Genomic DNA, 27,979 nt, shown 5'->3' with positions numbered 1-27,979 from the left:
TGATTGGAAGAATTAACATCATTAAAATGTCCATACTACCCAAAACAATCTACAGACTCAAAGCAATTCCTATTAAAATATCAATGGCATATTTCAAAGATCTAGAACAAATATTCCAAAACATTATATGGAACCAAAAAGACCCTGAATAACCTCAACAATCTTGAGAAAGAAGAACAAAGTTGGAGGGGTCACAATACCTGCTATTAAACTATACTATAAGGGCACTGTAATCAAACATTCTGGTACTGGCATAAGAACAGATGCATATATCAATGGAATAGAACCGTGAGCCCAGAAATAAATCCACACCTTTATGATCAATTAATATTTGACAAAGGAGGCAAGAACATACAATGGAGTAAAGACAGTTTCTTCAATAAATGGTGTTGGGAAAATTGGACAGATATGTGCAGAAAAATGAAAGTAGACCATCAACCTATACCATACACCAGAATAAACTCAAAATGTATAAAAGACTTAAATATAAGTCATGGCACCATAAAAGTCCAAGAGGAAAACATAGTAAAATTTCAGATATCTCACATAGCAATATTTTGGCCAATATATTTTTTAGGGCAAGAGAAACAAAGGAAAAAATTAACCAATGAGAATACATCAAATTAAAAAGCTTCTGCACAGTCAAAGAAACCATCATCAAAATGAAGAAGGGAACTCGCTGTATGGGAGAACATATTTACCAAGGATACATCAGGCAAGGGTTTTATCTCCAAAATATATAAAGAACTTATACAACTCAACATCAGAAAGACCAACAATCCAATTAAAAAATGGGCAACGACCCTGAATAAACACTTCTCCAAAAAGGACATACAGATGGCCCATAGACATATGAAAAAATGATCAACATCACTAGCCATCAGAAGGATGCAAATTAAAACCATAATGAGATATCATCTCACATGTGCCAAGAATAGCTATCATTAATAAATCAACCAACAACAAGTGTTGGCAAGGATGCAAAGAAAAGGGAATGCTAGTGCACTGTTGGTGGGAATGCGGACTGGTACAGCTACTGTGAAAAATGCTATGCAGTTTTCTCAAAAAATTAAAAATGGAAATGCCTTTTGACCCGGAGATTCCACTTCTGGGAATGTATCCTAAGAATCCTGAAACACCAATCCAAAAGAATATATGCATTGCTATGTTCGTAGCAGCGTTATTTACAAAAGCCAAAATTTGCAAACAGGCTAAGTGTCCATCCGTAGATGAGTGGGTAAAAAAGCTGTGCTACCTTTATACAATGGATTACCACTCAGCTGTAAAAAAGAAGGAATGCCTACCCTTTGTAACAGCATGGGTGGAACTGGAGACTATTATGCTAAGTGAAATAAGCTAGTTAGAGAAAGACAAATACCATATGATCTCACTTATAAGCAAAATAGAATCAGAGGCATAAAAACATGGAACGGACTGACAGCTGTAAGAAGTGATGGGGTGGGGGGTCTGGTTGAAAGAAGGTGAAAGGCATAGCCAAAGGACACATATGAATGACCCATGGACATGGACAACAGTGTGGGGATTGCCTGTGGGAGTGCGGAGGGTGGATTGGGTGAAGGGGGAAAGGGGGCAAAAATTGGGACAACTGTAGTGGCCTAAACAATAAAATTTTTTAAATTTTTTTTAAAAATAAAATTATGTGGCACCCCCCAAACAATAAATAAATAAAGTAGCTAGAAAGTTTTTTGTGGCCTAAATCCCAAATCAAATTAATAGAGATGTTGAAGGAAATTAACATCTTGAGGTTAGCTTATAATGTATCTAGTAGAACTGCCTCCACCCATCTGCCTCCACAGGAGTGTGAAGGTGAAAGGCGCTTTTACTGATTTCTGGATTTTCCATCTCCCCTACCTCTAGGCCTTGTACTTTTAGGTCTTCAATAGGCATTTGTTTAAACTAAATGGTTTCGACAAAAGTAAATTCCTGAGTAAGTAGAGAAACAAACACTTACCCCACCCAATTAAGGAGATGAAAAGAATGAAACGTTGAGGAAGAGGCTTCATGGTCCTAATTAGAAGGTAATAGAGCTGTGCGGCACTGAGTCCACTCCAGGTAAATGTCACTAGCAGAAAGTAATGAAGCAATGCAGCAATCGCCGTGCACGTAGGATTCACAGGGTCCTCAGTGTCTCTTTTGGGCTTTTCATTACTATTAGAACCAGTATTTTTGGCATCATTTGTACTTAAGTTCTTATTGGAGTTTTCAATTCCAAACACAAACAGGAGGTTGAAAATCAACATTGATGTGCACAGACTGACCAACACCCAGGTTACTGAGGTTTTTCTCACTCTCCTGAATATAAATAAGTAAATAAAATTAAAAAAATAAGCAAAATAACTGCAATATATAAACTTTAGTGATATTGTGAGGGAACAAAGAATATTATTATCCAATATAAATTCAGCTAATAGCCCATGGGCCACCTGGTACATCTACCTTCCCAGCAACACCAGAAAATTATACTCTTCTCTTATGTCATTTCCACAAGTTAGTTAGCTAGAGAAAACAGGCTGATACATCCTTTCTTGAAACTGTGTTCCAATCAAAGGTGATAGCTACTCTCCAGAGACGGCCCCCAACAAATCCTACTTCCCAGTATTTATGCCCGGCATATTCACCTCCCAGGGCTGGACTGTGACTTGTTTTAATGAATAGAAGGCCTGGAAGATAAGGCCAACTTATCCATTAGATACAGTAGTGCTTAGAGCCCACAATACTTTTACGGCCCACAGCAATGTTTTAACTCCTTTTCAACCAGAAGAAGACAAAAATGAACTTTTAGGTCAAAGAAAAAAAATTAGCATGTAATATTAATATATTCATCTTTATAACAATGCTGTCATAAAATATGATTCTTATCCTTTTTTTATGGAGGAGAGTCTCACAAAGACAAAAGTACCTAGGACTCATGAAAGTCATAACAAGTTTTCCCTTTTGTGCTCCTGAGCCACCATGTAAAAAATCCAGCCACCCTGCAACAAGAACCTCATGGAGCTGCTCTGAGACTCTGGAATGACCCTGCTGCTGCATCATCCCAGCAACCTCTGGATGGCTCCAATCCCAGCCACCACGTGACCACGGTGTCATGGGAGGTCCTCAGGGAGACCTTCGGAGGAGCTGCCCAGCTGAGCCCAGCCAAGACACAGAAGCAATAGCGATAATAAATTGTTGTGTCAAGACCCTAAGTTCTAGGGCAGTTTTTAATACTGCAATAGACCAAACTTCTCCAGATTTGCAAGCACGTACAAAGGCTGTCTATAGAAAGGTTCTAAAAGGATTTTTCAAATTTTCAAAATAGAAAACTATTGCATGTTAGTAGATGATACCATATGCAAATGTAAAGAAAGTCTCTTGAGTTTTTTAAAAGTATTTTATTTTAAAGCGCATGTATAAATTTTAAAAGAATAAGGCCTGATATAACTTTAATTAACTTTATAATTTTAAGTAATATTAAACATATTACTTTTAAACTAAGAAGATGGTATAAGGTTTAGTTTACTTTGCGTTATGAGGCTCCCATAAACATTTTAAATTAAATAAAAATATTTAAAATGTGTTTAACAGCCTATTGCTACTAGTGGCATTCTGCATAATTTGAATAGACTGATGATGACTATCCCTGTAAATGACTTATATGCAGCAAAGTTTCACATGTGTCTTTTCTGTAAGATCTGTCAGAGCCCTTTTTCCATGGAGTTTCTCCCAAAGACTGGAGTTCCAAGAACCACAGTTTGGGAAATACTGGCTGATAGTCAACTGGTCAAGATGATCTGAATAGGTCTTTTAATCTCAAACATGCCCAAGCCTCACTGTCCCTTCATTGGAAGATATAGTTCTGGATGTAGAACCAAGTGCTCTTTGAAATGTTTTTTTTTTTCTTCTTGTATTTACCTAAGATTTTGCAAGAAAAGCCCTTTCTCATTTTATCTGCAGGCTGGTGTTGTTTAAGAGTAGTCTCCAGAAGGCAGTAAGATGAGAGAGAGAAAAAGTTGGGGAGGGGGAGAAAGAGAGAGAGAGAGAGAGAGAATCTGCAGTGGCCCATATGTGGATTTTGAGATTGGCAGAGAATTTGAGGTTGCTCTTAGTAAAGTTGATCTCAGATGTGAGATTTGATATTCTTTTTACTGTGTATGTAATGTTTTCCTTAAGGTTTAAAGGCAGATATATCCTTAAATCCCTTCTAATGACATTACAGTTCTCTGTAGACTATGGTATACAGTCCTACATTAATGAAAGTTATGTTATAAAGTCTGCACTCACTACCATCTAAATCCTCCTAGATTTTTCAGACTACAAGGCCTCCTGGAATAACTATTTCCCAAAGTTTACTACTGTGCTTAAAATTCTAACATCTTCAAGTACCTCTCTATTTTTAATGTCCCAGAATTTGATAAGTCTGTTTGCTGATTATATATCCTTTATGATTTTTTTTTGCATCTATTTAAAAGCTTTAATATATCTATGCACTCATGAACTCATCATCACAATCAAAGGTAGTTAATGTGTCCAGCACCCCGAAACATTCATCCGGGACATTTTTAATCCTGTCCTCCCACCTCTTCTACCCCTTCTAACCTTCATCCTACTGCCAAACAGCTACTGATCTGTATTGTATCACTATATTACTAACAAAATTTTAATTGTTTGAAACCTAGCACTATGAAAAATGATGCGATCCATTATCTATGAACAGATCTCAGTTACTTCCTTAGGATAGTAGGATTGGTAATCTGTAGGCTATGTTCGCTTGATATTGTTATACACATTAGCAAACTACCTTTCAGAAAGGTACATTTCAAATAAATTATTGAATTTATTGGGGTGACACTAGTTAACAGAATTATACAGGTTTCATGTACACAATTCTATAACACATCGTCTGTACACTGTATTGTGTTCACCACCCCAAGGTAAGTCTCTGTCACCCCACTTATTTTCAACTGTTAGATTGACAGTGTGTCTCTATGCACTCAAGGTAATTCTAGCTCTAAAGTCCTATCGATCGTGCCAGATCCCAACTCACCTACAAAACCAGGCAGTCACATTATTGGGAATAGAGAACATCTACTACAGAATAACCTTTTCATCCTCTTTTGTACTTGCTTGCTAACCACTGTTCATATGTTTGAAAGAATTTGGGTTCGTATTCCATTTCTTAATTAATAATGTAGCCACTACCAAGGTTGGGCAGGCAGCTCTGTATAACCATCATCCAGCTTTGCCATTTTCATTAAAGGATTTGACTTTTGCTGGACTGCCAAATTGGCTTAGGTCTGTTTGCAACATCTTTCTTACCTGAAAGGGTGATTATGCCTTATTGTTTCATTTGCAAATTTTTTTAAATTTTGTAATATATATTTTATTGATTATGCTATTACAATAGTCCCATTTTTTTTCTTCCTTTATTCGCCTCCATCCTACACCACCCCACCCCCCAGCATTCCCCCACCCCTTAGTTCATGTCCATGGGTTGCACATATAAGTTCTTTGGATTCTCCATTTCCTATACTATTCTCAACCTCCCTATCACTATTTTGTACCTACTATTTATGCTGCTTATTCCCTGTACCTTTTCCCGCATTCTTTCCCCTCCCTCTCCCCTTTTCTTAGTGTTCATAGTTTTTGATCTTCTTTTTCTTAATTAAGTCCCTTTAACATTTCATATAATAAGAGTTTGGTGATAGTGAACTCCTTTAACTTGACCTTATCTGGGGAGTACTTTATCTGCTCTTCCATTCTAAATGATAGCTTTGCTGGATAGAGTAATCGGGGATGTAGGTCCTTGCTTTTCATAATTTTAATTACTTCTTTCTTTCCAGCTCCTTCTGGCCTGCAAGGTTTCTTTTGAGAAATCAGCTCATAGTCTTATGGGAACTCCTTTGCAGGTAACTGTCTCTTTTTCTCTTGCTGCTTTGAAGATTCTCTCCTTATCTTTAGTCTTGGGTAACTTAATTATGATGTGTCTTGGTGTGTGCTTCCTTGGGTCCAACTTCTTTGGGATTCTCTGAGCTTCCTGGATCTCCTGGAAGTCTATTTCCTTGGCCAGATTGTGAAGTTCTCCTTTATTATTTTTTTCAAATAAGTTTTCAATTTCTTGCTCTTCCTCTTCTCCTTCTGGCACCCCTATGATTCTGATGTTGGATTATTTAAACTTGTCCCAAGGGTTCCTAAGCCTCTTCTCATTCTTTTGAATTCTTGTTTCTTCATTCTGTTCTGGTTGAATGTTTATCGCTTTTTTCTGCTCCTAATCATTGATTTCAGTCCTGGTTTCCTTCCCTTCACTGTTGGTTCCCTGTATATTTTTCTTTATTTTACTTTCCATAGTCTTCACTTTTTCCTTCATTTTGTGACTATACCCAACCAATTGAGTGAGCATCCAGATTACCAGTGTTTTGAACTGTGCATCTGATAGATTGGCTATCTGTTCATTGCTTAGTTCTATTTTTGGAGCTTTGATCTGTTCTTTCATTTGGGCCATATTTCTTTGTTGCAGCACTCCTGTTATGTTGGAAGGGAAAGAGCCTTAGGTATTCACCAGGGCAGGTCAACCCAGGTTGCTGCGTTGTGGTGCAGTATGCAGGGGAGGGGTCTGAGAGGGAACAAGACCACTTACTCAGCTCTTGGCAGGCTTTCAGTCACTTCCCCCACTACCCACAAGCAAATTGGGCCCTTCTGGTGCTGATTTCTGGGTGGGTTGGTTTTTGTATATTCCAGGACCCTGTGGGTGTCTCCACCAACTCTCCTGTGAGGCTGGGAGTTTCTCCTGCCACCGCAACCCCCACAGATTTTTACAGCCAGAGGTTTTGAGGCTTTCTTTTCCCATGCTGGAACCCTGGATTGCAGGGTCTGTCTTGCTCCCCAGCATTCCTCCAGTTTATCCGCATGCAAACATGGGACCACAGGGTCTGCCAGCCACTGCCTCACCCGCCCAGTCCTCCAACTGCCACCTTGCCACACGTCCTCTCTGCCCCAGCTGCCCATCTCTGCCCCTCCTACCAGTCTGGATGAAAGTTTCTTCTTTAACTTTTTGGTTGTCAGACTTCCATACAGTTCAATTTTCTGGCAGTTCTGGTTATTTTCTGCTTTTAAATTGGTTGTTGTCCTTTTAGTTGTACGAGGAGGCAAAGTATATCTACCTATGCCTCCATCTTGGTCAGAAGTCTCCTTCATGATTTTATAGCATTCCTTCATGATCTTTCTCAGTTTGGGGATTTCCATGTTGAATAAAAAGCTTATATTTAAACAGAACTCTGTCCATTCTCTTGACATTTTAGTTGAGATTTAGTTGAGAACTGCAAAAATACTTAAAATAATTCTTTTATATAAAATAAAGTTACTTTCTAACTTTTCTTCAATATCAAACATAAAGTATAACCCACAGGAAAATAGGCTGTTTTTAAAGAGTTTGGTGGTTCTGTATATTATTATGCACACAAATATATAATACTTATTGTATTTAATAAAAATATACATATTATTCTTATATGGAAACCTGTCCATGAACAAAGAAAACTACTTGATTCAAGATTTTAAAATCAACATAATTTTGTTTTTATTTTTGTTTTTCTTTCCTGATGAGTTTTTAGTGGCATCTTAGCAGCATAATTGTGCTCAGAAATGTGTTGACAGAGGATGCAAAAAAAAAATCTGATGACAATTCAAAGGAGTAAGATTTTAGGCAAAGAAACTAGTTTATCATCCTCATGGGAATAATTGTTCCAGTGTGGTAATGGTAGAAAAACAAATGAAAAGACAATCTTAAGAGCCATTTCTTTTTCTATGACAGACTTGTAATTACATGGCATGTAATTTCTCTTCAAGGCACTTACCACAATTTGTAATTATATATAAAATTTCTGTATATATTTGTATAACATTTGTCTTCCCCCTGAGAATGTAAATACCATGAGAGCTAGGAGCTTACCTGCATTGTTTATATGTATGCTTGGTCCATAGTAAGCACTCCATATAAAAATTTTTAGTGAATGGCAAGAGACTTGAGTATTAAAAGTAAAAAAGAGGAATCAAAAAGAATTCTAATTCTTTGGAAAAATGGCTGATTCTATGGATGGGACAGAGAAAATTCTGTGCCTGAACAAAGGAAGTATTTAGCCCTAGCTGATGTGGCTCAGTGGATTGAGCACCAGCCTGTGAACAAAAGGGTTGCTGGTTCGATTCCCAGTCAGGGCACATGCCTGGGTTGCAGGCCAGGTCCCCCAGCAGGAGGCGTGTGAGATGCAAACACACATTGATATTTCTTTCCCTGTCTTTCTCCCTCCCTTCCCCCCTCTAAAAATAAATAAGTAAAATATTTAAAATTTTTTATCTTAAAAAAAAAGGAACTGCTTACAGACTGATTGAGACAGGATAAAGCAACATGAAGGGACTCCCTCTGATTACATTGGAGAGTGTACTTTTTACAAAAGGATATTGTAACTAAATATAGCATGATAGGTTAGAAAATTATTATTTTCAACCACCAACATAGTAATACATTTCAGTAAGGATACCAAAACCACTGAGTGAAAGTTGGGGAACAGAATAGTCACACAGTCTCAGACCATTACCTCATGGATTACCAATTATTTACAAAGGGACAAAATGAACCTTCACAATGTAGAAATCTTGCAGACATGACTTTAAACAAGGAATCAAATTTAACCAATAATGGGACAAACTGACATCATGTATTTCTGTGTGTCACACTGAAAGACTAAAGTATTCTCAAGAAATATATTTAACCTGTATTTAATCATGAGGAAAATCCAGACAAGTCCTAAGCCATAGAATATTCTACTACCTACAGAATAAGCAACCTGAATACCTCAAAATTTTTATGTCATGAAAGACTAAAACAAACAAACAAACAAAAGCAAAGATATTATTCTAAGCTAAATAAGACTAAACAGACATGACAACTAAATAAACTGAGGGAGAAAATGCTATAACTAACATTACTGGGACAATTGGAAGAAATTTGAATATGGATTGCATATTAACACAATAACAGTATAATAATTTTTACTTTCTTGGGTTAAATTCCTTGAGTGAGAATAACAGTATTGTACCATGTAGGAGAATGCCCTTGTTCTTAGGAGATACATGCTCAAAGAATTTAGAGATGATAGTCATGATTCCTATAATTTACTTTGAGAATTTCAAAAAATAGAAAAGGAGAGCAAAATATAAATAATTGGTGAATATAGGTGAAAGATATATGGGTGTTGTGTTCTCTTTAAACTTTTCTGTAAGTTTATTTTTTAAATAAAACTTCAGGAAAAATTTTAAACAGCAATGCCTTTAAAATTAAAAAAATTATAAGTATACATATCTGAGAAAAAAGTTGAGAAGAGATTTAGAAGAGAAAAATAATTCTGAAGGACAAGTGAATTCATTTTGAGATAGCTTGAGTGTAAGATGAGAACAGACAGGACTGCACAATAGATCCATTTATTCCACATATATTCTTCTACCATGCGCCAGGTACTACAGTCAGCCCTGAGGGACAATGATGAAAACAAAAAATAAACAGCAACAACAAAATCAGAGGTCACTACTCTCATCAGTTTTCATGCTAATGGGGAAAACAATACACAAGTAAAATAAAAATAATAAGGCTTATATTTCCATATTATTAAAAATGTAGCATGTAACAGACAATAACTAGTGCTATACAAATTGAATGTTGAGTGAGGGGGCCAACCTGGACAGAAGTGTGTATTCATAAATAATTTTTAATAGATTTTTTAAAGTATGGAATTCAAAAACTCAAAAGTTTCATCATTTGAAAACTTAATATATTTTTTAAATTATATTTTTTTAAAAAACTTTGCTACTTAGCAATATTTCTTTCTTTTACAAATGTAAATTGGTAATTATGTTTCTATTCAACACAAAGGAACTGTGGCATTAATGAGCTACCAGACCATGTTAATTTTGCATGAAAAACTTGAAATTACATGGTATGTAATTTTCTTTCAAGGCATTTACCAGTTTGTAATCATATACTTACTTGCGTGTATTTCTTAGCCTCACCAGGCCTGTCTTCTGTAAAAATGAACATGTTGAACTAAACCCGATTTTCCTTGTAGTTACAAGAAACTATATTCTGATAAGAATATGCTCAGAGCAAATAAAAAGGATAGCAATTTCTCCCATGAAAAGAGCCAGCCTCCCTTCTTACCTGGTGACAATCTGAAATATAATTGTGAGAGCCAGACCAGTGATGGACAGTGCACATCCAATGGTGGATAATATATCCAGTGATTCAGGATATTTATAGTTTTTTCTGAAGCTCTGGAAAATAAGTCAAGACTAACATGTTTAAATAACCATTTCTGAAATGTCTATGAAAGTCAACATCTTGAAGAGTTACATTAGTCAAAATAACCAGATAGGAAATAAATTAACCACTTACTGCTAAGCAGTTTACATGAGATATCAGGGCTTGAGAACAGATATTTAACTAATTCAGTTAGGGAAAACAAATATTCTATTCCTCAATGTCCAAAATCAAAGTTGTTTGAATTAGATATAAATTGGCTATACATTATTGGATATACATTACATTATTTTTGTGTATAACTATAACCTGAAGGGAAATCAGCCTATCAAAGCTGATGCTCTAAAAATAAAGTTGCAGAAATATCTTTAAGGATATGGAAAGATGTTCACATGATCCTGTCATTTTTTAAAGGTCTAATTTTTGTGTAATATATCGCTATCCTAGTATTTTAGTATATATCCATTAAAAGTATATTTCAGGTAAATAGGTATTCTTAGAAATCGAGAGGTAATGATAGTGGCCACTGGGCGGGTAGAATATATACAATTATTCTTGCTTGTCTGTTCTTTCTAATTTGTTTAATTGTTAAAATTTAAAAAGTCATATGCTTATTTATAAAACATGAAAGTAATATAGAAATATATATATATATATTTTTTGAGGATCAGAGAATGACACAGAAAGCAAACTGCGGGATGATCTGATATCTGCCCCATGAGAGCCTAAGTCTAGAAAGTCCAATGCTGAATCGGGTATTAAGAACATACTGTACATAACCATAGAAGATATAGATAGGCTTCCAGTTTATTGGCATTTGATTAACTAAGTGGCTCCACTAGTTAGGCATGCAAAAGTCATCTATAAAAAGGTTTATTAATTTCTCCAAAAATGTCCTAGTAAAATACCCAAGAGATGATAATGTTCTAGTTCACAAATGATGAAACTAAGACCCTTTGCACGTTAAAAACAAATTAATTATTTATTCATTGTAACAGAATATAAAGTAGAAAGGTGGACTAAAACTCAGGCTACTATTTCTTGGTCCTTTGCTCTTTCCAACAAACTATACTCACCCAAAATTTGTTCCAAAGAGGTTGGGGGGAAAAAATCTAGTATTTTGATACTTGGTTTCATAAGTGTCTTTTCGGAGAGAAATGGCATTTCATGGATAGAATTAAAATAGACAATCAAAGTATAAAGGGTAGATACATAGAATTATTTAATTTCAATTGTGGTTATTTCAACAACACAGGAATCAATGAGCATCCTGAAATGGAAGGTCTGAGCTGGTCTGGAGGTCTCATCTATGGTGACCAAATAGGAATAGGAAGCAGTAAACCTTTTCTGGAGAAGGACATTTAATTTCGCTTAGGATGAGTAGCAGTTAGCAGAATAAAATGGAGGTGAAAAACATTTTAGGAAGAGTGAATAGGATGAAAAAGAGTCTTGAGTTAGGAAGAAGCTTGTTCAAAAAAAGCCAGTGTGACTGGGAGGTTGCGGGCAAACACAAGAGTGGCTTCAGGTTGTTGAACTCGGCAGGAACCTGTCACGCACCAAGTCAGGAGTCGTTCAGGTTGCTTCTGTCTGCTGTGACATCATCAGCGGATAAAGAAATTTCTCCCTGACACCATTTACCCCAACATCCCCAATGCTTTGCCATTTCAGATGGCTCTGGAATAACGGCTACGGGAACCATATGTATCGAAGTGCCTGATGTAAATGATTACTGTCCAGTCATTTCTGCTGAAAGCGACACCATCTGCATTGCCTCTCCATCGATCCTTGTATCTGCGAGAGACATTAACCATCATCCCTATGGGTCTCCTTTTACCTTCTGTGTTGTTGATCAGCCACCAAGGACAGCTGACTTGTGGGATATCAAACCAATGAATGGTAAGTAGAACACAAATCTGTTCATATTTTAAAGACCAAGAGCAAAAACAATTACCAAGTAATTAGTCAAGTCATGTAATATTTTCTCTTTCCATTATTCTTGCCATATTCATATTAAGTAAAAATAATTTTTATATACACACAGGCTATTTGGAAAAATTTTGAACTGAAATAAAAGTAAAAATGTTTTATCAATATTATATTTACAAATAATAGTGGTATATAAATATCAGTTTACCCATAATTTTATATAGGTAGAGTACTACACAAATATTTGCTCAGTTTGAAATAAACAAAACCCTTGACAAACTTACCAGATGTCACAATTCCCTATCCTAAATTATTTCAGGCAAGTCACTTAAATGTCTCTGAAACTCAGGTATGCTATAGATTTACATGTACACATTTTCTAGTTACTTAGAACATACAATCAATTAAATTGTTTTTATAAAGAGTATAGAAATTTAATTTTAAAAGCATCTTTCTATTTACTGTCAGCTTCCCCACATCATACCCTACCTCTTAAAATCCGGTATCTTCACCAGAGGTCACTGTTCTTCTATGCTTACAAATATTGCCTATGTCTCTTGCACAAATACATAGGCAGTTGTTCACATAATACTTTTTCCTCAAATTGCTATTTAAGATCTCATAAAAATTTTCCATATCAGTATATTTCTTTTCGGTTGATAAATGTTCATGCTTTGTGTAATGAATATGTATTTCTTTTGTAGAAATAAATATAAATATCCTTTAAAATAATAATAAAACTTTCATGATGACTGAGTCATAAAATACATAGATCTTCAGATCATAGAAATCATCTATTTACTTAACATACAATTCTAGGCAGCCTTTTAAAAAGTTTTGCAACCCAGAACTAATTGTAAATATAAGTAGATAGTCACCGAGGCAGATTCAGATATTAGTGAAAAAAAAGAGCTGAAAGCCTGACCTCAAAAAATGAGAAAAATAACTATGACAGTGTATTCTGTATCATTTACTGTGTATGGCACTCTGAGCTTAATGCAGCTATTCAATGATAATAATGAACTTAAGCTATTAAAAAAGTTAAAATTTTATCTTTATAATGTTCTAACTGAGAAAGCAGATCTCTGTGTAATACAAGTTAGAAAATGCATAGATCACGTATCATAGAAATTGCACCTGAAACCTATATGACTTTATGAATCAATATCACCCCAATAAATTTAATTTAAAAAAAGAAAATGGGGTATAGGTAAACACAGCTTCCCTCCTCACACAGCCACGTCAAAATTTCAATGAAACTAGAGAAAAACAATCATTCAGAACCACCACAAATTGAACTGAATATAAGTCCTACAACTATGGAATTAAAAAAGAAACCACATTAAGGCTCATAGGAGTGGTGAAGGAATGGCCTGGACCCACAGCCACATATGGATGATAAACATCAAGAGGGATATCTTGAAGCAAGTGGTCCCAGCCCCACAACAGGCCCCACACAGGGTTCCAGTGCCAGGAAGATAAGCCCCCATAACTCTTATCATTGTAAAAACCAGCGGGGGTTGAGACCATGGAACACAGAAACTTCCAGAGTCCTGGGTAGTTCTTCTTAAAGGGCCTACACACGGACTTAGTCAGACTCACTCCCTCTGAGCCCCAGAGTGGGAGCAGCAACTTGAAAGGCATCAGAGACTTACAGGGAGGAACTGAATTGTTCCGCATCAGTGCAAGAGCTAGGGCGCAGCTTTCTTCCGGACAGAAGTGCTGCCAGAGACCGTTGTTCCTTTTCTGAGCTATACCCCCATGTAGGCAGGTGCCTTCAGAGCCAATAGGTGGGTGCCTTATCTGAGACTCCATCAACCTGGTTCACACTGTTTGCCCCACTCTGGTGATTCCCTGAGGCCCTGCCCCACCCAACTTTGGGCCCACCCAAGCTGTTTCTTTATCAATAGCTTGTCTGGTTTATGCTTCAGATTTTCCTAAATTCTCTCAAATCAGCAGCACCGGCCTCAGCAAAACTTGTATTCCTCTCTAAGTTGCCCCAGGCCCAGCACTAGTAGCAGCCAGCTTTGGTTCACAGCTTGGCCCCACCTAGGCACCTCTAAGCCCAGCACAAGCAGCAGCCATATGCAGATAGCTTTGTAGTTTATGCCAGTGACCCCTGAAAGATCACAGGCAGTAGATGACCTTGGACATGCCCAAAGCAGTCAAGGCTCAAATACAGCAGGAAGGTGTACATGGCCCACACGGTAGGTTCACCTTCAGTACCCAGTTTGGGTGATAGGAGAGGCTGTGCCACTGGACCTTACAGGACACCTACTACATTAGGCCACTCTACCAAGCCTGGGAGATATAGCAGTTCTACCTAATACATAGAAACAAACAAAGGGTGGCTGCCAAAATGAGGAGACAAAAAAACATGGCCCAAATGAAAGAATAGAAGAAAACTCCAGAAAAAGAACAAAACAAAATGGAGACAAGCAATTTACTAGATGCAGAGTTCAAAACACTGGCTATAAGGCTGCTCAATGAACTTAGTAAGGACTCCAACAGCATAAAAAAGGTCCAGTGAGAAATGAAGGATACACTAATTGAGATAAAGAACAATTTATAGGGAATCAACAGTAGACTGGATGAAGCTGAGAATCAATTCAGCAACTTGAAATATAAGGAAGCATAAAACACCCAATCAGAATAACAAGAAGAAAAAGAATCCAAAAAAATGAGGATAATGTAGGAACCTCTGGGACAACTTCATGCATACCAACATTTGCATCATGGCGGTACCAGAAGGAAAAGAGAGATGCAAGAAATTGGAAATTTATATGAAAAAATAATGACAGAAAACTTCCCTAACTTGGTGAAGGAAATAGACATACAGTTCCAGGAAGTGTAGAGTCCCAAACAAGATGAACCCAAGGAGCCCCCCTCCAAGACACATCAAAATTAAAATGCCAAAAGTTAAAGACAAAGAGAGAATCTTAAAAGCAGCAAGAGAAAAGCAGTTAGTTACCTACAAGGGGGTTCCTGTAAGACTGTCAACTGATTTCTCAAAAAAAACTTTGCAGACTAGAAGGGATTGGCAAGAAATATTCAAAGTGATGAAAAGCAAGGACCTAAAACCAAGATTACTCTACCCAGTAAAGGCATCATTTAGAATGGAAGAGCAGATAAAGAACTTCCCAGACAAGAAGAAGCTAAAGGAGTTTATCAACACTAAACCATTATTATATGAAATGTTAAAGGGGCTTCTTTAAGAAAAGAAGAAGAAAAATATTTTAACAAGAACAATAAAATGTCAATAAATACATACAGATTAACAACTTAATCGAAAAAACAAAATAAATGAACAAGCAGAACAGAAACAGAATCATAGATACAGAGAATGTTTTGATGTTTGCCAGATGGGAGAGGGGTCTGGGGGATGAGTGAAAAAGGTGAGGGGGTTAAGAAGTACAAATCGGTTGTCACAGAATAATCATGGGGATGTGAAGTACGGCATAGAGGATAAAGTAACCAAAGAGCATATACGCATGATCCGTGATGTGGACAATGGTGTGGGGATTGCCTGAGGGAGTAGGGGAGAGAGGGCACAGCAAAGGGGAAAAAAATTGGGACAACTGTAATAGCTTAAACAATAAAATATAACAAATTTTAAAAAAGAAAATGAACAAACAAAACCATGTAAGATTTTATAATTAAGGTAAGAAAACTACAATTATCTCAAAAAATATTTTTAAAGCAGTGTTCTCTAATTTGATATTCTACGTTGTTCCACGATGTTGTGATCCCCACTGGCTCCCCAAATATGGCTACATCATAGCTACTGGGGAATGAAAACATCCACTCCTCTTTTAGAGATTCATGACATTAATAATCCCTCAAGAAGGATAAGACACTCATTTCATTACATATGAATACATTCCATCAAGTTTATAAACTAACATTTTTGGTTTCACCAAAATAATAGATTTTTGGAAGTGGAACAAATAGAAGCCCCTCTTCTTAAAATGGTCAGTCCGAGAACTTTCAGAGGTGCAATACAGCTAAGCTGCACACCAGAGTTAAGTGTTACCAGTACTTGTGCAAGGAAGCTTTGGAGTTAAAAGAGTTTAGAAATACATACAGGAACTATGGGACAAACTGAATGAATTAAAGAGATTTTCTTCTCATATCTTCTAACATAAACTTAGTAACTTAGATGATTATATGGGAGAAGCTATGGGTAACTGATTTAAACTGCTCCTCACCATAGCTAAGTATGTATGGAACCTGTCCCCAACACACAGCTCTAGCCATACCCCTGACTATAACAACTGCATGCTTCAGAACATGCAAGTTAGTTGATTGGAATCTGTCAGCAGCTCTTTTGCACACTGGCTCCCTTCTCATTAATAAATACACAGTGCTGAACTCACCTATCCTGAGACCTAATTGCAAAAGCACAAACAAACAAAAAAACAAAAAAACAAAAACCCTATTCTACTTGCTTTTACCAGCATTTTCCTTTTTAGTCTTATCATTCCATTCCCCCTTTTCTATTTAATCTGATTGGGGTAAACTAAACCCCAACGTTATCTCCAATTAGCACATACCAGAATTGTGTATAAGGACAATTCTTGTCTGAAAAGAGGTTACTATGTACATCCTTACCATTAATACAGCAAAATTAGTAGTGTGGTTGCAGTGGCAACGTATGAATTCACCAGCCTCCCCAACTTTGAAACAGCCATTTGTGTCCCAATCCTTCTTTGAAAAATTCCAAAAGACACAGGCATAGGAATGGAGTTTGAATTCTTTTGGGTTGTACTGTGAATTGATAAGACAATTGCAACTTATTTTTTAATGCTTAATTTGGTAGGAAAAAATCAAAAAGGATAAGACAATCATTTAGGAAATCAGTTAGCTATGTACTAAGCATAACAACTTCATTATAAATTAAGGAAGGGAAAAGGATATAAAATTCTAATTAGCCAAGTTTGCATTTAGCTGGATTGACAAAAAATATGGGTGGGTGGAAGTTTTAAATAAATACTTCCAAAGAGTCTTTCAAGTGTTTTTTCTGTCGATTCCTTTCTCCCAAACTATTCCTGCTTTTACAATCAAGAGTTGGCTGAATTTTTAACTACTGTTAACGGGAAAACTCACCTGTGGACGGAAGGCCATTTCAACAGAAGCACTCTGATCATCTCCATTTGTATTAGTTTTGCCCGAGATAACTTTTTGAGTAAAGTTTAATTTAGTTGTAAAAGTTTTTGATTGGAAGAGCTTGTTGTTTTGATACACTATAAAGCTGCATGAGTTGGTATTAGCTGGGAGGGGGGAAAAGACATGAAAATCATAAGCAAACAATAGGGTAAAGAAGGAACAAAGTCCCATGTCGTTGTTGAACTGCACAGCTGCTTAATATTTGACAAAAGTACAGTAAAAATGATTTGCTGGCTGAACCATTACTTAATTGCAGTATGTAATTAACACCCATAATCTGTGGTTGGCCATTCTACCCACATTAAATTTTTTTCCTGAGGTTTAGATTCCTGACCTTCTAAGTGGGTACAATAATTCCTGCCTAATCCACCTCAAGGAAGTATTACAAAGATTCAATTCATAAAGTATACATCTTGCTTTCTATACAGCAAGACAGAGTGAACATCACTGCAGGTAGGTCAAGCCTAGTTGCTTCCCCCACTGATAAGACAAGGGACAAGAAAGAGCTAAAGGATAAATGTCAGGACAGCTGTGCCTAGAGAAGAGTTCTGTGAGGTTTGTCTCCTATTCAAAGGGACTGAGCAGGGACCAGTCTATTAAGTCACGGAGCCAGGAGTTCAAGTTGTTCGTACCAGGGGCATTGAATGGAGCCAGCTTCTTCCCATCATCTCTTGAGCTATCGTTTCTGCTCTTTCATGACAATTACAGGCTTGCCCAGGGCTGGAAGGCTATTGTGACACACATCTTCAGAGCGCTGGAAACAATGGTCAGCTGTGCCACAGAGACCCTAGAAGGACATGGCTGCAGCCTTGGATTTCGCAGCGAGGCTGGCTTCCTAGCACTTCATACCGGCTGTTGGCCACATTTACAATAACAGAAGCACCAACAACAACTACACGTTTTTAACTGAATTAATTTCCTAAATTGTGCTGTCCTTTACAAGCGATACATGGAACACTAAGAATGGCAGTGAGACCAGCCTATTCAGTCATGTGATCTGAGAAAATGGCAGGCGAGGCCCTGACAGCCGGTCAAATGTCCTCCATAGCCAGCCTCATGGCTCCAGCCTCGACATGGGAATAAAGACATTGGTTTCTAGGACTATCTCATTGCACGTTGAAATTGTTCCTTCTGAACACAAGAAAAGAAAGTTAATCCTAATAGAGCAGTAAGTCTTCTTTTTATTTTTTATTTTTATAAAAGAATGGCATGCTTGATGTAAAAATCAAATCCATAGAAGTATATTGATTAAAAAATGGTAGTCCCTGCTTGCCCTTCTCCTCACTCTTACAGTATTTTGGTCATTTATTAGAAAATCACCATTTCATCTAAATATTCAGATTTATTAGAAGAAATTGCATTGACCACTATCTTATAATTTTAAACAGTCTCCATTTTTCTAGATATACCTCCTTCACATCTCTTTATTTATACTCTCTCTTTTCTGTTTTTTCTTGATCAGATTTTTCAGAAGCTTGTGCATTTCATTTGCCTTTTAATGGAATCAATTTTTCATTCTGTTGATCAAGTTTAGCATTTGTTAATTTTTATTTTTATTAATTTATATCCTTGTATTTATTAATCCCTTCCTTCTAGCTTTCTTTACATGTATTTTATTTTCTTGCCTCTTTAGCAAAATGCTTAGTTTATTTTTTAACAATTTCTTTTATTTTTTAATAAATTTATTAAGGATATACATTTTCCTTTAAACACCTCTTTGTCCACATCCCACCAGTTTAAATCTGTGATGCTCCCATTTCCATTAATTTTTTAAGTAATTTATAATTTGCACTTTAATTTCCTTTCTAACAATGGTGCTCTAAAATTTTTATATGTTGGTTATTCCATTAGTAAACATGAGGAGAGCTTGAGACTGATTTTTTAAAATTATTTTTAATAACCCACATTAACTAGATTTTTGTTAGAACACAGACTTGTGTCCCTGGACAGAGAATTTCAATTCCACTGTCCTCCAAAAGGTTTTTGAAAAGAAACCACCTCTATGACCTAGAATTGTAGAGATTACCATAATCTGGCAGAGCTCAAACATACTCAAATACAAATTATTCGGTATAAAACTAAGTAAACATTACTTTGCACTCAGTGCGTTTTAAGTTATTAATCCCATGAGTTTCGGTGCATTTTTTAATATAAAAATTTCAGACGTACTTTTTGAGGCTTTGAGCCAGATCTGAAGTTCAGTCATTCCGTCTGTACTAATGCTGTCCACATTTGTATCTATCTGTGTGGAACCAGAAACAAGAGAATTGCTAGAACCTATGAGATGGAAAAAGTGCACGTTAAAAGTCTGTATTTTCATGAATAGAACATTATTTATGGTTAGTAATAGAATGCTCTCTGCTATCACAAGCACACAAAACAAATGGCTCACCTTTCTGCACAGTGAAGCGAACACCTGTAGACTCCATAGTGTTTCCTGAAGACAAAGTAACAGCCTGCAATGCTACATTAGGGCTCACCACTGAATTATTGCCCAGAGACAAGGAATAAGCCTCCATTTCCTGAACAAGCCTGCATAGAATGAAACATAACAACATGATATTCTAGAGATTCATCATAAAATCAGAGGTAGGTGTTTTCTCCCACATTCCAGTAGAAAGGCATGTCCACAGAACCCGTGAGAGCATAACTACACTCACACGATCACCTAAAAGCCATTGATGTTCTTTATCAGAACCTTCCTTTGTTATATAAACCTTTTTTAAAAGCTCTGGTGGACTGTCTGCACTGATGGGTACCTTCTGTATTGACACCAGAGAGCTGGAACTCAAGAATGACAGATTTCCCAATAGAAATAATCTTTATTACTCTGTTCTTAAAATTTGTGATGTAGATGTATAAGTATTTGCATAAAAAGATGTTTATAAGGTATTTAAAGTGACAAAAACAAGTTATAAATCAATAGATTATATACTATATATATATAGACATACACATACAAACAGAAAAAACCTACAAGAATATGATTTTTTACAATTTTCTTAACTATATATTTTTATTTTTCTATAATGAGCATGCATATTTACTTATATTTTAAAAGAGCTAAGAAAACTATATTTAAGAATTTTAAAAACACAGGGAATCCTAGTGGGAAGCCTCTATGAATAAAGTGCATGAGTTTTAGTATAAATATACAACCAAAAGAAATCCAGAACACAGGAGTCAAGAAGAGATAAACAAGTGGAGTTGGATCCTTTTTTTTTTTTTTTTTTTTGGTTCAGTGTAGCCATGGGAAAGCTTAATCAAAATACACCAGGATCTCAGGGAGAGCTGAGTTGTGGGTGGAAGGCTACCAATATGTCTTGAAAAGTTACGCTGTTATTTGCAGCTCTATAAATTGAGAAAGGAGTTTGAAGAGCTCCTACAGTACATGCAAGTTGCCCCTTGGGCATACCAAACTAAGTCTATGAAAACAAGTTCGAATCTAAATCATGCCAGGTACTCTCTGTCTGTGGCCACACCTGGAACCAGTATGTTAATACACCACTCCATATAGTCACTGAAGATCAGGTAGAAAGCCAAGGTTTTAGTCTGCATTCCAGAGGAATTGGCCAGTTAGTGCATCCGTGAGAGAAATAAAGACATCTCTATTAATGCTTTACCCTGGGAAAGTAAGTGACACTTTGTCAGATTTTCTTTCCAAAGTGGAATTGTGCTTACGTTGTAAAGGTATCATCATTCTCAGCAGCAGCTTTTTGAAAAACATCTTCACTGGCAGCTAGAAGTTGACTCACTGTTGATACAGCAACTACTTTTGCCTGCCAAGAAGAAGATACCCGTCGTCATAGAAAACATATATCACATACTACTGTGGCCACCATTATTGTAATTATTATGGTATCAAGTGGAACTAAAGGCTTAGTTTTTGATCTCCATAAGATGGCAGAGAATAAAGGTAAGGCATAGCGAAAATACAGATTGATGCAGTCAATTAGGAGGTTTAAGTCTCTGAATTTAACTTTATACAAGGTCTTCCATAGAACCTCCACCTCATTTCCGAGAACACAAAACCAGATGCTTGGAAACAAAGACAGAAATAAAATAAGAAGAATTCAGGACTCTGAATGTCAGAACATTACAGCTCACAATACTTAATATAACTTATAAGTTACACTTAGTGTAATTATTAGACTTAGCAAAATTATCTCTAGTTTTCTTAAAAAATCAGGAGACCCTGGCCAGGTGGCTCAGTTGAATGGAGCATGGCCCCTTACACCAGACGGCTGGGGGTTCCATTCACAGTCAGGGCACATGCCTGGGCTGCAAGTTCAATCCCAAGTCAGTGCACGTACAGGAGACAACGAATCAACATTTCTCTCTCTCTCTCTCCCTCTCTCTCTCTCCCTCCAACCTCCCCCACCCCCAACCCTTTCCTCCCTCCCTCCCTCTCTAAAATATGTATATATAAAATCTTCCGGTGAGGATTTTAAAAAAGTCAAGAGTACATTGGAAAGGATCTCTTGATATTTGCTGTCTTTTTAACTGCCGTCTTTTGAGTTATTAATACCTTTTTGTCTTTATTGGCTAATCCTTCCATAAATTCTACACTCGGTCATTATTTTTCTCTTTCATTTCCATTTTTAGTAACTTGTGGTTTTGATCCTACTTAATTTCCAGAGGTGCTAGTATAACATAAAATAATTGTTTTGAAATAAGACATTGGCAGGGAATAGAAGAAAGGAGTAAATATTTTCAGGCCATGTTGGTATTCAGCTGGTAAACATTGTTTGACCCATACCCAAGCTGTGTCTATTGGTAAATGTTAACTATAATTCTTGTTTTAAAGTAACAGAGTTTAGCAGTTTATAATATCAGAAATGTAAATTAGGCTTCCGTTTCTTAGAAAGCCAAAAGTAAAATGCAAATATGCTTAGCAAAAAGAAATCCCAGTTTAAAACATCATCTTCCAAAGTGAGTTCCTTGGAACACCAGTTACTTTGAAATGAACAGGGATGCTGAGGTCAAAAGTAATTGGTAAACATATTAATAAGATAAAATAGATTTTTGTTACAGGCTTTCCAAATTTCACATGATAATGATCATTGTGACCATCCTGAAAGAGAATATGGGGACAAGGAGGCTCTTTTTATTTCTTTGAGAGTCTTACGGAAAGAGGACTCTGAAAACTGTTTTAAGCAACATAAACCATGCCCAAGTCCAAGATATGGAATAAGAAATAAGAAATAAAGCTTGGGGTGGCTTTCTTTCTTTTTTTCTTCCCCTCCCTTTTAAAAAACCTTGTGAGTTTTACCTCATCTGAAGCCTTTCTGGACATGTTGAAGATCTGTCCAACCACTTTAGTAGCAGAAGTGATATTCTCAGGAGTTAATGTACTGGTGTCCGCTGTTAAAACCTGGGCTTCTCCAGAAATAGCTGAAATATTTGTTGTGGCATTGTCTATCTGTTAAAAAATAAATAAAAACTAACTTTATACAACTAAACATATAAACACTTTTCAAGCAATGACAAATGAATAAGAAGAAATTGAGCCTCAATCTCCTGAACATCACATCTACTCAGTTTTTCAAGTTTATTGCTTTCCTAGTAGAAATCATATAACAATTATAAACTTATATAGTAATTCTGTGCTGTTGCATATACTAATTTTTAAAATAGATTTGTATTATTTGTGTTTTTTAATTTCGTTTTCCAAGTTACTCATCTTTATTGTATTTTACAAGATTATTGGTCTGCCATGGGTTGGAAATTTTAAAAACTAGCTTTTCAGCACAGGTAGCTTGGGTGGCACTGACCTAGAAACCTCTCCTTGTATCTGCTGGCCCCCACATTCTCTTGTGCACCTACAACATGTTAATCTATATTGTCATTAGTGGAGCCGAGGGTTGGGGGGAGTTGATTGTATGTGTGTGTGTTTGTGTGTCTCGCACTTAGTTTTTTCACTAGATGGCAGCATCGTTTCAAAAATCAAACCAAGGTAACAGGCTATTTCGAGCTTGGGAAACTGCTGGAAGCAATATCCAATGAATAGACTGAAACAATGCTCCCATTCAATAGCTGGGTTTCTGCTGTGTGCAAGACACTTTGCTAAATATTTTGCAGGTGTTATCACATTTAAGGCACAAAACAATCTTGTGAGTTAAGCATTCTCATCCCTTTTTAAAGCCTTGGGGAGGGTCAGTAGCTCACCCAAAGTTCACACAGTTTGGAAATGGCAGAGCGGATAGTCAAACACTGGCTTGTCCGATTCCAGAACATGAAGTCTTTCCCACAACATGTGTGGGTGGCACAACCTACGCTGTTGGCAGTTACCTCCACACTCTACTGCCATCCCCACTCCCACCCCCTCCCCCACCCCTGCTCAGCGGTAACTAGGGAGCCAGTATGGTAAAGTGTGGGCTTTATTTTTTGTTGTATTTTTTTCATTACCATTTATCCCCCCTACACCTTCTCTGCCTCCGCCCACTGGTACAGTGTGGACTTTAAAGGCAAAAGCAGCCCCATCACTTTTGTCTCTGATTCGCCAGGCAAAAGACCACAACTTTCAGAGCCAGTTTCCTCTTCTTCTATAAAATGAGTACATTAATACTTATCTACAGAGGTGTTACAGGAATTAAATATGGCAAAAATAATGTGTGTGAAATGTCCAGCACAGCTTTTAGCATGCAGTCAGTGATCAATAATTAGTTTGTGTTATTAGCTATAATCACCTATATGGGAATAACATCTAACTCACAGAGGTTCTATAAAAACTAAATGAGATAATATGTAAAAGGCCTAGAAGAACCACATAGTGATGTTTCCTCTTCTGCCCCTTTTTTGTCCCCAGGTGTTAGCAATCCCATGTATTTGCATTTGGATATATTCTTAGTCAAAGTAATTTAATCTGCATGGAAAAATATTTACTCAGATATACTTCCTATTTCACCTGCTCATAGATACAGCCCTGAGACAACCATTAGGCTCTGTATTTCCTGTCTCAAAAGATCTTTGGTCATAGTTTCTTCACTTTGTTCTGATCGAGTAGACCATTAAAATATCTTCCTTTTGGTCTGAAATGTCAGGGATCTGTTTTTGGTAAAAAAACAAAAAAAACAGACTTCACTGTTTTAAAAAGATGAAGCCATTTAAAATGTACTCTAGATTGTCATTTGCTGAAATTTGCCGAACCAACCTGTTCCTCTATCCATTTTCACAAAGAGATGCCAACTTAAAAAAAAAAGCCGTTTTAGTTACTAGCTTTTGTTATTTCTAATTCAAGAGTTATAAAAAGCATTGAGCTGCCCATCACATGGGCCATAAGGCATACCTGCTTTTCCAGAATTGCCAGACTTAAATTGCAATCTCCTGTTATCGCGTTTTCTAATTTTATCACTCCATCTTCAGTAAGGTTGCACAGCCGGGTTGCTCTTGGGTTGCCCGCTTTAATAAAAAGAAAACAAGGACAGTGAGTGCGTGTGGAGATGGCCACAGCAGCTGCACGCTCCTGTGTACGTGCCCCTTCAAGCGTGATTTTGCTGTTCCTCCCACCCTCCGGTGGAGTCGGCTCCTGCATTTCCTGAATCTAGACTGGGCTTACAACTTTCTTTGACAAGCTGAATGTGGAAAAAATGACGTTGTATGAGTTCCAGAACTTAAGCCTTGAGAAGCCTTGAAGTTTTGGCCTTTGCTTTCTGGGAATGCTGTCCTGAAACTGTCATATAAGGAAGCAGGTCTAATACACTGGGGGATGAGAGGCTATATTGAGGAGCACTGAGCCCCCCTCCCATCCCCTACCACGACCCAGCTAACAGCCAGCACAGATGGCCCATGTGAGTGAGGTTGTCTTAGACCTTCCAGCTGCCAAGTCCAGCTGCCAAGTCCAGCTGCCACAGTCAACCCACAAAACTAAAAAATCTAAATCATTAGTTTTAAGCTATTAAATTTGGGGTGGTTTGATACACAGCAGTGGAAAAGTGAATCAGACAGTTACTATAACAATATTTTAGGGAGATACTACTTGTCTTGATTTTTCAATCTGGGATTCAAAAGCCCCATTGACTATTCCTTTCCTTTGAAGTCCGCAAGGAAGATTTGTCTTCCAACAATGAGGGGCAGAGCTTTAAATTGAATGTGATGAGGAAATACAAGGCTGAGAGAATAGAAACAGTATGAAAATCCCTACTAGATATTGAATAGGTTGATCTTTCCTTCTTTTTCCAAATCTGGATAATACCTGAAAGGCAGAGTTCTGTTGTATTGCAGCATCTATTAGGTATTTGGTTGGCTCTCAATAAATACTTGTTCAATCATTGGATTTATTCCCTAGGATTATCATCTCAGCATCCTTACCTTGGTGTCCTTCTATGGCTAATACTTAAGAGGCTGTTAATAGATAAAATCACCTCCAGCTGTCAGTAGAGGGCTAGCTGATTAGAAGATTAAACTTTCCTCAGGACCAGCTTTGGGCAGCTGCTTCTTGGGAAACAACTAGGAATGCCGAAATTAGAGATTGCTTCTATGACGATTAAAGTAGGAGGTTAAAGTCACTCTTAACCTGTATGATGGCTCCACCTCTCCACTATGACATAATAAAAATTTCAAACATAGAATTTTAAGTAGCCATATGACCAATGCATTTTTTCCTGCATATCTACCCACTCAAAATCATTAAAAAGTATTTTGCTCATTTGCTATACAAAATTGAATGATTAGAAGTAACACTTTATATAAAACTAAAAGCAAATTTGCCAATAGTTGGAATGTATGATTTTAAAATTATAGGCTCAATCTGAAATTCAAAGGTATGTATAATAACATTGTAGGGTAAACGGAGTCAGTCAGGCTCACTCACCCAAATGTCTGGGCAACTTAGCAGCATTCCCACAGCCTTCAGACTGGGTTCGTATGCGCACAATCACACTCTGTTTTACAATATCTTGGCACCCTGCTGGCTTTGTATGCATTTAGTATATAAGAGAGTTCGGACTCCCTGCTGGCGCAACACGTGTCTTATGGCATGCGCGGATCACCCCACCCCAGAATAAAGGCCTATCAGACATCCCAATGATTCCGTGAATTTTCTTCCGTCAGCCCAAATCCCAGAACTTGTCCGGCCTTGAAAGGTTGCAACACAAACATTTTCATAATAGTTGCTCAGAAAATAAAATAATTAACCAATTGAAAGATACTGATTCTCTTGTCCCAAAAAAGTAATATATACCAAGCAAGGGGTTTATCCCTTGATGGGCATATTACTAAAATTTTTATTCTTCCTGATTAATAGCATACAGTTTTCTGTTTTCTAAATTATTAGGAAATGCTTAGGCATAAAAACATATAAAATTAAGATAATAAGTATCCATGGACATATCATACAGAATGAGGAGTTTCAATACAGTTGAAGTCCCCCTTTTACCTCTGAGCTTTTAATCAAGAAGTTGAAAATATGGTACCTATGAGAAGAGTAGTATCATGAATACTTGAGTAACAATGATATACAGGATGGGGCAAAAGTAGGTTTACAACTGTTTATATGGAAAATAATACAATAATTAATAAATAATAATACAAGAATAAACTCTGCTTCATGTACTCATAACTGTGAACCTACTTTTGCCTCACCCTGCATGTGGGCAGGGGCAATTTGGAATCTGTAAATGAGATGCTAATCTGCATAATTTCTTGGAGTTAATAAGGTAAAAAAGCACATAGGAAAGAGCAGTACATGAAATTTCTTTAGTGCTCCAAAAAGCCCTTGATATACACAAAAATAAATATCTAAATGAAATGTGAAATTTTGCCCAGAGTCATTACTGACAGAAGTTCTATCAAACATTTTCACAAATGATCTAGAATTGGCTACATTATTGAGGTATCCAGTTCTAACTAAAATGGATCATAACCTGCAGGAAGATGTGAGAGGTAGGAGGATTGGTCAGATGAGAGTCAATGCAAACAAAGGGATAATCATTGGCTTAATGGGCTCTAAGTTGTTAGGAAAGGAATCTATGAATTTCTACAGGCTACTCTCCAAAGATATTGCCCAATGTGCCACTGAAATCAAATAAGTCATCGAAATCCTAGATACTATCAGGGAGCATATTAGAAATATTATTTATTCCTTTATTTTTGCAATACCTCAATGCAAACAAGGTTATGATGCTTCACTAAGGCCAGAGAATGGCTTCATTCACTTGAAGCCAGAGAATGGTCCAAGGTGGATGACTAAAATGACCAAAGAGATGAAGGACTCCCAGCTGTGGACAGACTTACCTGTGCATCTCTACCTAGAAAGATGAAGTCTGAAAATAGATATGATATAAATCAATATTATAGCTAATTTTTTTAAATAAGGCAAATTATATAACTGAAAAAGTAGGCGTTAACCTGATCAAACTCCAGGAGATAGAGTAAGTGGGGAAAAAATAAAACAATTGAAGAAGTAGTAAAAGGAATTTACAACTGATCCATATTAAGGGTTTCCGGAAATTTAGAATTATGTGAGGTAACACTCTAAATTTTGAACATTGACATCAAACCTTTCTACAAAGCTTTTGTTGATGCCTCTTCCGGGGATCTAATACTAGTTGGGAGAATGATATATATGACCCAGTATAGTGATTT

At 36.7% G+C, this 27,979-nt stretch overlaps 1 protein-coding gene across 1 annotated transcript in view; it reads right to left on the bottom strand.

Annotated features, from left to right (window-relative positions):
* ADGRG7 (adhesion G protein-coupled receptor G7) overlaps nt 1–27,979 on the bottom strand; it is a 65,924-nt gene that overhangs the window by 17,301 nt on the left and 20,644 nt on the right. Inside the window, exons 4-12 of the mRNA XM_054577384.1 lie at nt 24,684–24,796; nt 22,668–22,817; nt 21,077–21,174; nt 19,788–19,927; nt 19,565–19,672; nt 17,336–17,499; nt 16,841–16,996; nt 10,205–10,317; nt 1,973–2,313 (exon numbers count right to left, since the gene is read on the bottom strand). Of these exons, the coding sequence (XP_054433359.1) occupies nt 1,973–2,313; nt 10,205–10,317; nt 16,841–16,996; nt 17,336–17,499; nt 19,565–19,672; nt 19,788–19,927; nt 21,077–21,174; nt 22,668–22,817; nt 24,684–24,796 (1,383 nt within the window). The remainder of the gene's footprint in view (nt 1–1,972; nt 2,314–10,204; nt 10,318–16,840; nt 16,997–17,335; nt 17,500–19,564; nt 19,673–19,787; nt 19,928–21,076; nt 21,175–22,667; nt 22,818–24,683; nt 24,797–27,979) is intronic.

The sequence above is a fragment of the Pteronotus mesoamericanus genome, unplaced genomic scaffold (assembly GCF_021234165.1).
Source record: "Pteronotus mesoamericanus isolate MK-2021 breed Mesoamerican mustached bat unplaced genomic scaffold, CSHL_Meso_final contig_42, whole genome shotgun sequence".
Taxonomy (NCBI): Eukaryota; Metazoa; Chordata; class Mammalia; order Chiroptera; family Mormoopidae; genus Pteronotus; species Pteronotus mesoamericanus.
This window is presented reverse-complemented; position numbering and strand designations above follow the sequence as displayed.